The sequence below is a fragment of the Ursus arctos genome, unplaced genomic scaffold (assembly GCF_023065955.2).
Source record: "Ursus arctos isolate Adak ecotype North America unplaced genomic scaffold, UrsArc2.0 scaffold_8, whole genome shotgun sequence".
Classification (NCBI taxonomy): Eukaryota; Metazoa; Chordata; class Mammalia; order Carnivora; family Ursidae; genus Ursus; species Ursus arctos.
The window spans coordinates 77155647-77169606 of record NW_026623100.1 but is presented as its reverse complement, the minus strand read 5'-3'; the positions used below and the strand labels follow the sequence as shown (position 1 = coordinate 77169606).

At 51.0% G+C, this 13960-nt stretch overlaps 1 protein-coding gene across 1 annotated transcript in view; it reads left to right on the top strand.

The window, feature by feature from the left end:
• Positions 1-13015, top strand: part of GREB1 (growth regulating estrogen receptor binding 1) — a 127214-nt gene extending 114199 nt beyond the window's left edge. Inside the window, exons 25-33 of the mRNA XM_026519051.4 lie at positions 157-299; positions 3479-3640; positions 4370-4574; positions 4938-5112; positions 6971-7189; positions 8049-8184; positions 9389-9589; positions 10022-10160; positions 11342-13015. Of these exons, the coding sequence (XP_026374836.2) occupies positions 157-299; positions 3479-3640; positions 4370-4574; positions 4938-5112; positions 6971-7189; positions 8049-8184; positions 9389-9589; positions 10022-10160; positions 11342-11505 (1544 nt within the window). The 3' untranslated portion in view covers positions 11506-13015. The remainder of the gene's footprint in view (positions 1-156; positions 300-3478; positions 3641-4369; positions 4575-4937; positions 5113-6970; positions 7190-8048; positions 8185-9388; positions 9590-10021; positions 10161-11341) is intronic.
• Positions 13016-13960: the final 945 nt, after the last annotated feature.

Genomic DNA, 13960 nt, shown 5'->3' with positions numbered 1-13960 from the left:
CTGACCAGCTGAGTCACCCCGGGGCCCAGGCAGGCGCCCAGGCAGGCGCAGTCACACGAAATCCTGTGACAGCATCTCAGTCCATTGCGATGTGAACAGGCAGCGGAGGGCCTGCGTGTTCTGCCTTCTGCTCTGTGATGCTGGCGTTTCCTGCAGACAGGGGGATGTCCCGGAAGCCCGAGGAGCTCTACGTGCGGCGTCAGACGGCGCGCATGAGGCTGTCCAAGTACGCGGCGTACAACACATACCACCACTGCGAGCAGTGCCACCAATACATGGGCTTCCACCCCCGCTACCAGGTAGGCCGCAGGGCACGGGGCTCGTCTCCAGGAGCCCTGCAGGCAGCTCTCCCGCGTGGTTCATTTTGGCCGACACTATTGGTTCTCTATTCTCCTGATGTTTTCAGGTTTCATCCCAGAGCGGGACATGGAAAGTTCTAGAAGCCTTTGCTTCCGGGTCTACTTGTATCTCCATTTCCCTTCTGTAATCTGCAAAATTATTGCTGACACCACAGAAATAATGATTCTCCTGGGATCACACATTTGCTAGCGGCACAGTTAACTGTGCGTGTCTTCATTTTCTTTATGTTCGAGCAATTTCCAGACTCAGTTCTGTGCAGCAGACACTGAGTGCTGATGTCCCAGTCATAGAGATGAATAAACTCTGTCCCCATGGTCAAGACTCACAGTCTGGGGACGGAGATGCACGTGCACAAAACCTCAGAACAGTGAAGCGCTAGCAGGAAGGGCAGTACGGTTGCGCATAGAAATCATGTAGGGAAGGAGAGTTTGCACTTACTGAGCACCTACTGCATGCCAGGCAATGTGCTAGGCACTTTTGATAGGTCAGTACTTCCTCTAACCTTTTCACGTAATAGGAAATGATACTTACTTTAGACACTGGGGTAAATGGATAAGGCTACTGACCCCAGGCTCTGGCTGTCCCAGGTCTGGCTGGTCACCTGGAGGGGTCAGTGTTCAAGCCACATCTGTCATCCATGCAACACGCACCGGAGAGGAAACTGTCCTGTCTGGTTTCTTACTTAATTCTCAATAAAACCCCGCAAGGCAATAACATTATCCCCATTTTATAAATGAAGATACTATCTTGGGCGGGGAGCGGAGAATCAATAAGGATTTGCCAAGGGACCGAGGCAGACAGGAGAGGGAGCCGTGTCTGCACTAGAGGGGAGACATGGGGTCTCTCTGGGGGAGTTAGAAGTGAGTTTAGTCGGGCATCGCTGGACCCTAAAGTGCAAGGGGTGAGTGGTCCCAGGAGAGGACACTGGGAAGGTGGGGCAGAGAGCATGCCACAAAAGGCATCAGGTTCAGTCAGAGAAGGACAAATGCCATAAGATTTCACTCCTATGTGGGATTTAAGAAACAAAACAGATGAATGTAGTGGGGAAGGAAGGGAAAAATAAGGTGAACACAGGGAGGTAAACCGTAAGAGACTCTTAACTCTAGGGAACAAGCTGAGGGTTGCTGGAGAGGAGGTGAGGGGATGGGGTAACTGGGGGATGGGCATTAGGAGGGCACGTGTTGGAATGAGCCCTTGGTGTTGTATGCAATGGGTGAGTCACTAAATTCTACCCCTGAAACTAATAATACATTCTATATGTTAACTAAATTGAATTTAAATAAAACATTTTAAGAAGAGGCATCAGGTGCTGTGGGGAGGGTGGAACGGGGACCGTTCAGGGAGAACTCCCAGGAGCGGCCTGGATGGGGGCAAAGCTTCATTCCGTGTAGTCTCTTAGCAGCCATGTGCAAGTTCACAGAGGGCCTGTGAGGCCGGTCATGAAGAAACAAGTAGCAGGCAGGATTTAATGTTTAGTGTTTCATTTCAGACCTAAGTAAGGGAAAGGGGAGGAAGGAGCAGCTGGGGCAGCAGGAGGTGGCAGGAGCCAGTCAGACACCTATGAAGCCCACAAGGGTGTTAGGATACCTCATGCCCTTGACTGTTGCCAGAACATTCTACGGCAGCCTGAGCACGGGCTTGCCAGCTCTGTCCCTTTTGCAGAGGGGGACAGCAGACAGCGGCTTTAATTTTCCCAAGTCTGCCTGGTCTGGAGCTCGGCTGTCACTGAAGTAGCATCAAGACTGATTTTTTTTTTAAACTATTCCATTTTACTGGAGACAAAATTAGAAAATGCATATGAGCAGTTTTTTTAAAGAATTAAAAATAGTCAGTAATTCTATTTGTTCCAGATAAGATGTCCTAACATTTTCTCCTTGGAAATGAAATTTTCCTTTCAAAGCAGAGAAAATATAAGTGAGAACATTCTTTTACTTTTAAAATTTAAAGAATGAAAGGAGACTCATGGGTTTTAGTCACGGTCACGTCAGTCGGTGTCCACAGTGAATTAACAGAACCGAGCTCCGGAGACCCTGGGCTCCGGCTGGACTGTGCCCCCGTCTCTGGGGGCGCTCAGGTCTGGGGGCCACAGTTGAAGGGGACTTAGAACCAGGCCATGTGAGGAGTGCTGAAGGGCACACACCCTCTCCCTGCTGGCCTTTCCAGCCTCAATTCCCCCTGCTGTCTTTCCCCCTCTCTCAAGCCTCCCTTGTCTTTTTTATGAAGCTTCCTCAGTTACAACCCCTTTTTCTCCCTCCCCAAGTCAGCATCTATTTCTGTCTCATCTCTGCTCCCAAGGGGCTCTGTGGTTCTAGCGGAGTCACAGAAGGCGTTTATAGCTGGTATGTCCTGTGTGGTCCGCCCTCTCCAGGCCTTGGGGATTCTCAGGAGTGCAGAGCACATGCTAGCTGCAGGTCTGGGGAGGGGCTGTCCACTGGAGGTGGAGAAGGGTCTGGGAAGGAGGCTTGGACAGAGTCATGTGGCACGGGGTCACGGGGGATCACATCAGGGGGCAGTGCAGGCAGACAAGGGGTGAGGGGACATGAGGCTAGGCCTGGGCATAGGAGCGAGCCCAAGACCTCTGAGTGTCAGTTTCCACATCCATACAGTGGGAATGGGATGGTACCTGCTTCATAGGATTGTTCGTTATAGCGCCGAAGGTTTGGAAGGGGGCCCAGACAGAGTGAGTGTGGCAGAATTGTACAAGTGTATGCACTTACACAGTTTTATTAATATGTTGCTAAGCGTAATGCCTGTGATGGAAAAATATGTTTATTAGAATTAAAAAATGAGATCTATGGTGTGAATGCTTTTGTTGGAAACCTAGCACACCTCTGGGTCAAATCCAGAGTCAGGAAGGGGTTGGCACTCAAAGGGGCATCACTGGGTGAAGCACGGTCTTAATTAAGGGTGGGGAGGGCTGAGTGGGTGTGGGCTCCAGTGTGTTTGCAAGACCTGTGTGTCCACACTTCGTACCGGAGGCAACCTGTGGGCGGGTTTCTTGTGCTGTGGGGCAGGCGCAATGAGCTTGGTGTTGTCATGCCCACGATGGGCCTGGGTTCTCCTGGGAAGTCACAGCAGACTCTGATGACAAGCTCTGTCCTTTCCCCTCGTGCCTCAGCTCTATGAATCCACCCTGCACGCCTTTGCCTTCTCCTACTCCATGCTAGGAGAGGAGATCCAACTCCACTTCATCATCCCCAAGTCCAAGGAGCACCATTTTGTCTTCAGCCAACCCGGGGGCCAGCTGGAGAGCATGCGACTGCCCCTCGTCACTGACAAGGTACTGGCTCTGAGTCCGGGGGTGACATCACGGTGGCTGTGAGTGACCGTTGTGCCGGAGACCTGGAGACTGTAGCTGCCTGATGAATCGGGCAGGTGGGGCAGGTGGGGACCGATACGAGTGTAGAAGGAGCTAGGCCGCATGGCTAAGGGATGGAGAGACTTAAGTCATCCAGAATAGCCTGTACTCAGCACGCAGTCGAGGCTAATTTGGCAGGGTAATGCATTCGGGTGATCGATGTATGCTAGTTCGTTTGGGTTGCATAAGAAAACCATTCCCAAACAAGCACTTAACTTAGCTTCTGATTCTCTGGGCTGGCAGCTTGGGCTCGGTCCCGCTGTGCGGTGACCCTGGCTTGGATGCGCTCACTCATGCCTATGCTTAGCTACCAGGGGGGCTGGGGGTAGCCAGGCAGGGGTAGTCTCCGTGGGATGCCCGTCCCATCTCTGCTCCCTGTGGTCTCTCCTCCTCCACCAGCCGCCAGCCCCGTGAGAGGGTTCTAAGAGACGGCAGAGTGTCGGTTCTCTGGAGGCCAGGCTTGGAACTGGCATACCATCATTTGCACTGTTTCGTTGGTAAAAGCAAGTCTCCAAACTTAGCTGGATTCAGTGAGTGTGGAAATGGGCTCCATCTTTTGATGGAAGATGGTGCAGAGTCACATTTTAAAGGGAGGGGAATGATTGTGACCATATTACAAACACTTTCCCTTGTTATTCCAATATTTTCCAGAGCCAAGAATATATAAAAAGTCCGACATTCACTCCAACCACTGGCCGTCACGAACACGGACTCTTTAACCTGTACCATGCCATGGATGGTGCCAGCCATTTGCACGTGCTGGTCGTCAAGGAGTATGAAATGGCTATTTATAAGAAATACTGGCCCAACCACATCATGCTGGTGCTCCCGAGTATCTTCAACAGTGCTGGAGTTGGTAGGCATTGCTTCACTCGCCCTCCTCGGTATAATTTCTGTGAACGGAGACTTGGGAGAATATTCTAGAGATGAACGTGCTTAACATTTTTCGTCAAGCTTTTTGATTTTTAAAGCTGTTTTCATCTGCCAGAATATTCTTTCTTCTTTGATGTTTGGCTATTGATGTAATTCACGTTCTCAGTGATGAGCAAGGAGAGGCAGACGTGTGTGTGCAGGTTGGTGATGGAGATGAGGACCGTCGGGAGCTGGCTGGTCTCGGGTGGGCCTTGATGAGCCGCTGTAATTCTGACCGGGGCTTTGGTCCAGTGTGGGTGTCCACGGAGGACAGACCAGAGAGTGGGAGTGGTTTTGCCCATTGCAGGTGCCGCCCATTTCCTGATCAAGGAGCTGTCTTACCACAACCTGGAACTGGAGCGGAACCGGCAGGAGGAGCTCGGGATCAAGCCACAGGACATCTGGCCTTTCATCGTGATCTCCGACGACTCCTGTGTGATGTGGAACGTGGTGGACGTGGACTGTGGCGGGGAGAGAAGCAGGTGAGATACCCCCCCACCACGCTGGGGGGATTCTCAACCACCGTCTGAAGACCACAAGGGACACCTCATCTTAGAAGGCATGGCGTGTGGCCGACAGGGCCCTGCATGTGGCAGGCTCCCTTTCTGAGCTCAGCTGTATTTTGAGTTTTTAATTTTGTTAAAGTTGTATTGATGTACGATTCATACAGAAAAACACACAATATATAGTCAGTATAAAACATCTACAGGGGCGCCTGGGTGGCTCAGTCTCTCCCTCTCCCTCTGCTCCCCCCCCCCCCGTTCAAGTGCACGAGCACACACTCTCTCTCTCTCTCTCTCTCAAATAAATAAATAAATCTTTTTAAAAAATAAAAAATAAAGTATCTAGAAAAAAAGAAAGTAATGATACATATCCAGAAATTTTCACACCGAACACCCATTTAACCAACTCCTCTTTGAAGAAATGGAACATCATACGTGCCCCAAAAATTCTCTCTTGTAGCCTTCCAGACCCTCCCCGCTCCCCCAGCCTAATTCCTAATGCTCAGGTGTATTGTGGTTTGCTGTGAGACATTAGGGTAACAACAAATCTTTCTGGGTTCTAGTTTCCTCCTCTTTAGAAGGGGCGCTAATACCAGTGCTGGGGGGTTGTCGTGAGGGTATCTAAGACTGAATGGCGTGCCCGGGGGTGCCAGTAGAGCAGCGCGAGGTAGATAGAGACTCCTGGCATCACTGGTAAAGTAGTTCCTTTTGTGATGTCGCCACATGAGTGTTTCAGTTTAGTGTTGCCTGATTATTTTTGGCTTTTTTTTTTTGTTGAAGATTTTATTTATTAGAGAGTGTGCACCTGTATGGGCAGGGCTAAGAGCAGAGGCAGAGGGAGAAGCAGATTCCCCGCTGAGCAGGGAGCCCGACTCGGGGCTCAATCCCAGGACCCCAGGATCATGACCTGAGCCGAAGGCAGATTCTTAACCGACTGAGTCACCCAGGCACCCTTTGTTTTTGTTTTTTTTAAAGAGACATTAGGTTCATTTGCTTCTTTTATGTTAATGATGTCCTTGTGTAACAATGACCATTGATCGCTGTTTTTCTAGAAAAAAATGTTTCTAAATGATAGAGCCGCATGTGGCTCAGGGGAGCAGCGATTCCTCTCTGCTTTCAGTATTCTCCCAGACACTCTTCCAAAGGCAAGAGCTTGGCTGAGGGCTGAGACGAGAAGAGAACTGGCTTTCATTCTGCCTTCCCAGCAGTTAACGTCCTGGAATGTTGGGGCTGGCCAGGCCCCTGGGGACTTTATTGAAGCCCCTTGGTGGGGGGAAAGCTGGGGTCCAGAAGAGTTACACTGCATGCCTGGGCCCAGCTCCTCGCCCTGGAGCCCCTGCCATCAGCCCCCTCCCTGGTCATCAGGTGTCCCTGTCATCTTCAGAGACGGCAGACACTGGCAGTCTGGGTGGGGGGTCTTTATACTCTACCTTCTTCCTTCCCATCCCCTCACTGGAATTCATGGTGGAAAGCTTGGCGCTCTCCCCACCACTTTACATTCAGGTCTGCAAACTGGAAATGCAAGTGTTTTAGCACAGGATGGGAAGAAGGGCCTCAAACACAGCATTGTTTGAATCCAAGCCCTGTAGAGTCACACTGGCAGGTTATCAGAGCCTCTTTTTCCTCATTTGTAAAGCGGGGGTGACATGTCCACGGCATGAGATGGCCGTGAGGATAAATGATAGTGAATGTGACATGCCCAGCATGGCACCTGGCACTCGGGGGTGGTCTACGCACCGGCATATAAGCTCCCATTGGGAGAGCAGCCCCCAGTCCAGAGGGCCTTGCTGCTGCTGGCACCTCAACCCAGGGACGTGAATCTTCCTCTTTCGAGCAGGGAATTTTCCTGGTCAGAAAGAAACGTGTCTTTGAAGCACATCATGCAACACGTCGAGGCGTCCCCCAACATCACCCACTACGCCCTGATTGGCATGCGGAAGTGGTCCAGCAAGACCGGGGGCGGTGAGGTGCGCGAGCCCTTCTCCCGCTGCCACGTGCACGACTTCATCATCCTGAACGTGGACCTGACCCAGAATGTGCAGTACAACCAGAATCGGTGAGTCCTGCCGGGCTGACGGGCCGCAAGAGCAGCCCGCGGACCCAGGGCCCTCCTCTGCCCATAGCATTGGTCTGGCCCTGCTTTCAGCCCTCAATGTTTTTTTAAAAAATTTTGCAGTGTATAATTTTGTGGAGGGGAGGTTTGCATGAAAGCATGCAATTTCCTTCCTCAGTTCCCGTGATACTTTATTTAGTGACTTAACATATGTGCTACATTGTTACTCTTGCTTTTTTGGCTTCTTCTTGGAACACGTTGCTTCAAAACTAAAAAGTAACTTCCGTGTGATACTCTTTCCGGGTCTAGTCACAGAAGCGCTCCCATCTCAAGGATGACCCGCTTGCTAACGCTTATCGGGCATCTCCATAGGCCAAGCAGTGGGCACACCGCCAGCATGGCCCTTGTAGGAGTGTGGATCTGGAAGCCAGGCCGCCCTGCTGGGAATCTGGATTCTGCCACTTATCAGCTTTGCAATTCAGGCACAGGGCCTCCACCTCTGAGCCTTGTTTTCCTCGGTTGTAAAAAGTGGCTACTATTTTTATTCCGGGCAGTTTGTTGTTTTCTCTTTAACCAGTAGATGAAAACCAGTGTTCGTGGCGTCCCTCACGCAGCGCCTGTAGCATCGGCTCAGCTCATGGGAGGGCTTCTGCAGTGTTAGCCTCGGGTATACGCTGCCCGCCCCGTGCAGACACATTACAGCTGGACCTGCTCTCCTTGTTTGTTTTGCCTTATTCACATGCCTACCCCGCCTCCAGAGCCCCCCCAACACAGGGGCTCACCCTCCGCGTGGCTGGTGGGGGCGTGCTGGGGGGCGGGGCCGCATCCAGTCCTATCGGCCACCTCTTCTGCTTCTGAGCAGGTTCATGTGTGACGATGTGGACTTCAACCTGCGTGTGCACAGCGCCGGCCTCCTGCTGTGCCGATTCAACCGCTTTAGCGTGATGAAGAAGCAGATTGCAGTGGGCGGGCACAGGTCCTTCCACATCACATCCAAGGTGAGCGCGCCCGCCCCGTCTGCTGCCGGGGCTGCTGTGCTGTGGAAACAGGCTGGGAGCTGGCGGGAGGCCTGTCCGTGGGGCGGGCTCGATCCCTGGCTGGCGTTAGTCAAGGGTTTTAACTGGGAAGCCTTGGGAAGGGAAACATGCCGTCGGGTTTCTCTTGAGCTCGGATTCTGATCAGTCCCTGGTACACGTTCCGCCCGCACTCCCACCGCCGACCCAGCTGTGTGCGCTTGCCTGCCCGCGCACGTCCTCTCGCTGTTCTCTGTGCTCACTGGTCTGGCTTCCCTGCTGGACAGAGCTCCTGGGGGGCGGGGCGCCATGCTCATTTCTGGGCCCCTGGACAGTGTCTGGCCAAATAACCGAGCGGCAGCAGCAGGCTGCTTGGTGGCTGTGCTGTCTGTGCATGAGCCAGCCTCCTGGTGGGGAGAAACGTGCTCTGATTATGTCCGGGTTGGCCGCAGAATTTGCGGTGGAAAGTCGCAGCAAACCCTCAGAGGTCTGTGTCTTCCAGGAAGCCACATGGGGCTGGGATGTCTTTCTGATCCCTGAGCGAGGGCACCATTCTCTGGTTTTTCCTTCCATCAAACCTTGAATGTTTCCCTAATAATGGACATCAGCCAGTCCCAGTGCCACCTGCCTCCTCCCAGCCTCTGTCCTTCCTTGTCTCCACTAACTCCTTATGTGGTTGCTTACTTGGCCTGAGCTGGGCCAGGTCTGAGTTCGGATACCAGTCCCAACCACCACCCATCTGCCCCTTCCCATCTGCAGGGAGTGAAGCCTTCTTCGAAAGGGAAAGTCCGTGCTCATTTCTCTTAAAAAGTAGCAAGACATTTAAGTAAAAGGTCTGTGCTTCCAGAATAACTTGAGAATCATTAACTCCTACCCACCCCCCACCACTGAGATTTCTTATTGAAATTGTGTTAGATTGATTTTTCTAGACCAGACAGCTGGTTTTCTGCACGGAGTGATCCCTGTTACAGTTCTTCCCGATCACATTCATTAGTTTCACACGTCCCACTTTGGGAAAAGCCCAATTTTTCTTAACAGAGAATTTTATGGCTGAAGGTTGGGTTCTCTGCTGCCAGCTCTACCCTGCGACAGAGCCTTCGGGGCCAGGGCCACTCCCCCCAGAAGCCTGGGAAGGGACCTCTGTGCTCCGGGTGGCTGGGAGTGGCTGACAGCACGCCTCCCCTCGCAGGTGTCCGACAACCCCGTGGCCGTCGTGCCGGCCCAGTACATCTGCGCCCCGGACAGCAAGCACACGTTCCTCGCGGCCCCTGCGCAGCTCCTGCTGGAGAAGTTTCTGCAGCACCACAGCTACCGCTTCTTCCCGCTCTCCCTGAAGAACCACAGCCACCCCGTGCTCTCGGTCGACTGCTACCTTAACCTGGGATCTCAGGTGACTTTCCGAGCGGGCCCCGCTGCGTCCGCGAGCTCACGAAATTCCTAAAACAGATGTGCCACCGTCCAGGACTCGGACTTGTAATTACCTGCTGCTCAGTTCCTTTGCTCCTTTGTAGCTGAGAGAGTGCAAGCGCTTTGCCCCCAATATCATGAGTTAGGAATGAAAGCCGACTCTGATGCCAAAACACTTCTGATGTTCAGGGGAATTAATGAGTAGATACATCAGGAGAAGTGTCCTGGAATTGATTTCTAGGATTTAGATTTGGAAATAACACTAAATACCGTCTCTGCCCCCACCCCCTGCCCTGCCCCCAACAGCCTTGAGCTTGACCACGCAGTTAGTCGTCGTTAGATGCAAAACCTTAGCATCGTGTGGTTGAGGATTGCAGGGAAAACGATGGTTTCTCTTGGACTTCCTCTTTTTCAGATTTCTGTGTGCTATGTGAGCTCCAGGCCCCACTCCCGAAACATCAGCTGCTCTGACTTCCTGTTTAGCGGACTCCTTCTGTACCTCTGTGATTCTTTTGTGGGAGCTAGCTTCTTGAAAAAGTTTCATTTTCTGAAAGGTAACTGCTCATACTTTTTATCTTGGCCCTTGATTTGAACGCCTTTCATTACCCCGTGCATCTGAAGAGGTGACTTCTGGTCCTCGTCCTTATTTGCCAGTGGGTCACCTGAGGCTCAGAAAGGAAATATGACTGCCCCGATTATCCAGAAAAGTACAAGAAGGCTGGGATGTGATCCCAGGGTGGCTTTCTTGCCCTTGTACCTGTCTGGGTAGAGACGAGACACATCCCCTTTCTTTTAGGCAAAGAAATAGTTTCAACTTCTGTGTTCCTTTTCAGCCCAAATTCTTCACATCAGCACCCAGTTCCCTCAGACGTTCCTTCCTCCTGGTCCCTGAGCTCTTCCTCCTCGTCTCGGGGGTACTGCCTGCTCTTTGCCTTTTACTCTGACCTTCCTCCTTCTGTAGTTGTTGTCATGCTAGAGTGGTTACGAGTGACAGACATTCATCCTATAGGACGTAAAAAAACGGTTTCCAGCCAGCTGGGATCCCTCACCGATCTTCACTTAACCTCGGGCGACTTGGCTCTGACCTTCTCCAGCAGGTGTTTCCTGAGCACCAACGCTCTGTACGGTCTGGGAAGTAGTAAGAGGCTTCTAATACAGGCTTTGCCTTCGGGAAACATTATGTGTAACAGGAGGATAGAACATGAGGGTTGGAGGGAGACAGACCAACAGGATGAATGAACAAGCCAGAGTGATGGATTGACGATGCAAGGAGTGGAGAGGAGGGAGAATTCCCAAGGCTGGGCGGGGAGTGGGGGTGCCGCGTTGGGCCTGGATGCAGGTGGCTTGCATGGGATGAGAAGGGGGGGGGTCCCTCTGGGAGGCGGACTGACACAGGGCAGTTCACACGGGGCTGGAGCTGGGAACACTTGGTTTGCGATCAGACCCATGTGTCTGCTTCCACTTCTCTCCCCTACCTTTCCCCCACTTTTTTCTGGACCTTTCTTTTGGCCTCCCTGTTGTCTCACCTGCCAGACCTGCCAACTAACAATTGCATTGTGTGTCCTGCTAAGATTATGAGGGATTCCAAAAGCTGCAGGAGGCCACCTGGAGGTCTGGCTCTTCCCTCCCCAACAGCATCCTCTTTCTTTATTGCAAGTAGAATGCAGGCGGTTGCTTGCATTTGGATAAACTCACCTGTTCTCTTCAACGCCTCTGCCGTTGCCCGTGCCTGCAGGTGCCACTCTGTGCGTCATCTGTCAGGACCGGAACTCCCTGCGACAGACGGTGGTCCGCCTCGAGCTGGAAGACGAGTGGCAGTTCCGGCTGCGGGACGAATTCCAGACCGCCAACGCCAAGGAAGACCGGCCGCTCTTCTTTCTGACGGGACGGCACATCTGAGGGTGACAGTCGCAGGTTTTCTGCAAGAGTGGAGCCTTCAGAACCTCATGGGCTTGAGGCCAAATCTGGGATCCCTGCATGCTTGAACTGGAACGGCCGCGGGACCGGTGTGCCGCCCCCTTGTGCTGCGTGCTGGGAACCCCGGGCCCGGACGTGCACGGAGTCTTAGTGAGAGCACCGAGGAGGAATCGGTGGCGAACAGGAATACAAATCCATGCCTCCCGGGTTCTGGGCCGGACCACGTGGCCCTGGGCTCCGTTGAAACCTGTTTCACGAAGAACAAACTGTTGCCTGCTGTCATGTCTTCCATGGACAAACTTGACTTTTCTCTTAGTGCTAAAGGATCGCTCTTGAATTTTCTCGTAGAGGTGCCAGTGTTTTGGGCGAAGGATAGGATTTTGGCTATATGGGTTTCCTTATCACCTAGTACAAAGCAATATTCCAGGAGAACATTTTAACTACAAAGGCTGGAGACAAGAAGAAACTAAGGTCGTTTCCTAAGAATTATGTAATTGCCTACAAGTTTGCTCTTCTAGAAGCTAGCCCAAAGGCATCAACTCTAATAAAGTAAAGCAAATGGTTTTACGTCAGAGCACATATGATTCTATTAAAATAAAATAGCATAGGGTCAATACCCTGCCTCTTAGAAAGGGCAAAAGTGAAAAAAGTTTTCTTTAAAACAAAAAGGGTTTCGGGAAGGAAATTAGGGTCACTGAGGTTGACCTGAAGAGACAGACTTTGCCTTACAAAGGAAAGAGGACCAAATTGCTTGCTTTGAAACAACAAACACAACCAAAATGACATAGAAAATAGTTGGTGAGAACTAACCTTTTGTCTAATTTATTGACGCTCAGTTTTTGGTTCCTTAAATAGCTTGTTTGCTCTTATGAGTGCTTGGCCCTGATCAGAGTGGAAGGGGCAGAGCAGAGAAGACAGCAGGAATGTTCCATGATGCTCACCGGTCCATTTGTCTGCCGGAATGTATATCAAGCCAGCGTGTTGGAGTGCCACCCGCAGGCCAGGCATTGGACCAGGTGCTTTTACAGTTAGGATCCTGCTTACTGTCTTCCAGCAGCTGGCGTGGGTACAATTATTCTCCACTTGGACGAGAAGGTTCAGATGCAGAGAGTATATACCTCTCTAAGGTCACAGTGCAGGAGAGAAGCAGAAGGATGGGCAAGTAGACTCCTGCATCCTGGACCAGAGTGTGTCTTGCCCCGCACCACAGTGCTTTGGGAGTGTCCCTACATGAAGGAAGAGTTTAAAGATATTCAGAAATGAACCATCAGAATGCATTCCAACATGTCCATCTCAGACATAAGCACTCTAACGGATAACAGTCCAAGAAGAAATCATTTTAAAAGATGATGCCAAAGAGTTAATCTTTTTTTCCCCCCTAAGAAGAAAAAAGCCCACGAGTATAAAAGATTAGTTTGATGTTTATGAAACGATCACTTTGTATATGCCATTATTCCTGTCTTGGAATAAAAACTTACCTTCTTTTGTTGTATTTGTCTTTTGTAAATAGCAGCTTCTATGCTATTCTTCCCATTTTATTAGTTAATTTAAACTTGAAAAAAAATCCAAAATATTCTTGTTTGTTCCAGCCTTATAAATAAAACAGAGAGTGCGCTTATGGTTTCTTTGGTGAGTATTAATCACATTATTTTGAGAGGAAATAGTGTGGCCAGGGATCTCCAGGGGCTCCCTGCTTAAAATCTCAGAAAAGACAGTTTTGGAAAGGAAATAGTAAATCCATAAAAAGAAGCATATATGTGGAGGAACTCCTGAAAGAGAAAAGCAGACAGAATTAGGTGTAGAGAAGAACAGAAATGAAGGAAAGCGCAGCTTGGACCATGCAGAGAAACTCGCTCAGGAAGATGGGGTCAGGGGTGTTGTGTGCCTCAAAGTGGCTAAGGAAGCTGGAAGGGGCCTGGGGCACTTGTCAGGGTGATTATAGTTTGGGACAGCTGTGCTGTTCGATTCCTTCCAGCTCTTCTGCAACACTGGCAGATGCCACCAACCTGGGCTAAGCAGGTGGCTGTTGCTATGGCTATAGCAGCCTGTGGAGCCTCGAGGAGGGGGGCATGGGGGTCCAGACTTTTGTGAAGACAAGCTATTGGCACACCCCTCTCCTGTCCCCCACAGTCCCGTGGGGGCAGTTTACAGTAAACAAAATAAGCAAACAGGAACTCCCTAGTATGGAAATCAACAGACAAGACTCCTAAAAAAAGCAAACGTATAGTGAAGGGTGATAACCTCAATCAAGAGTCAATAAAGCAAACAGAATCCCATAAAACAAGTGCGATTAAAATCAGAACACAGTGAGCTTATATGGTATCCAGAACAAAAGGATGGATTACAGATCTTGGAAATCAAAACTAAAACTTCAGGAAGGCAGATGAAATAGCCTGGCAAGCTCAAGAGTAAAGTAGCCCGAAGGTGCAGCTGGGGG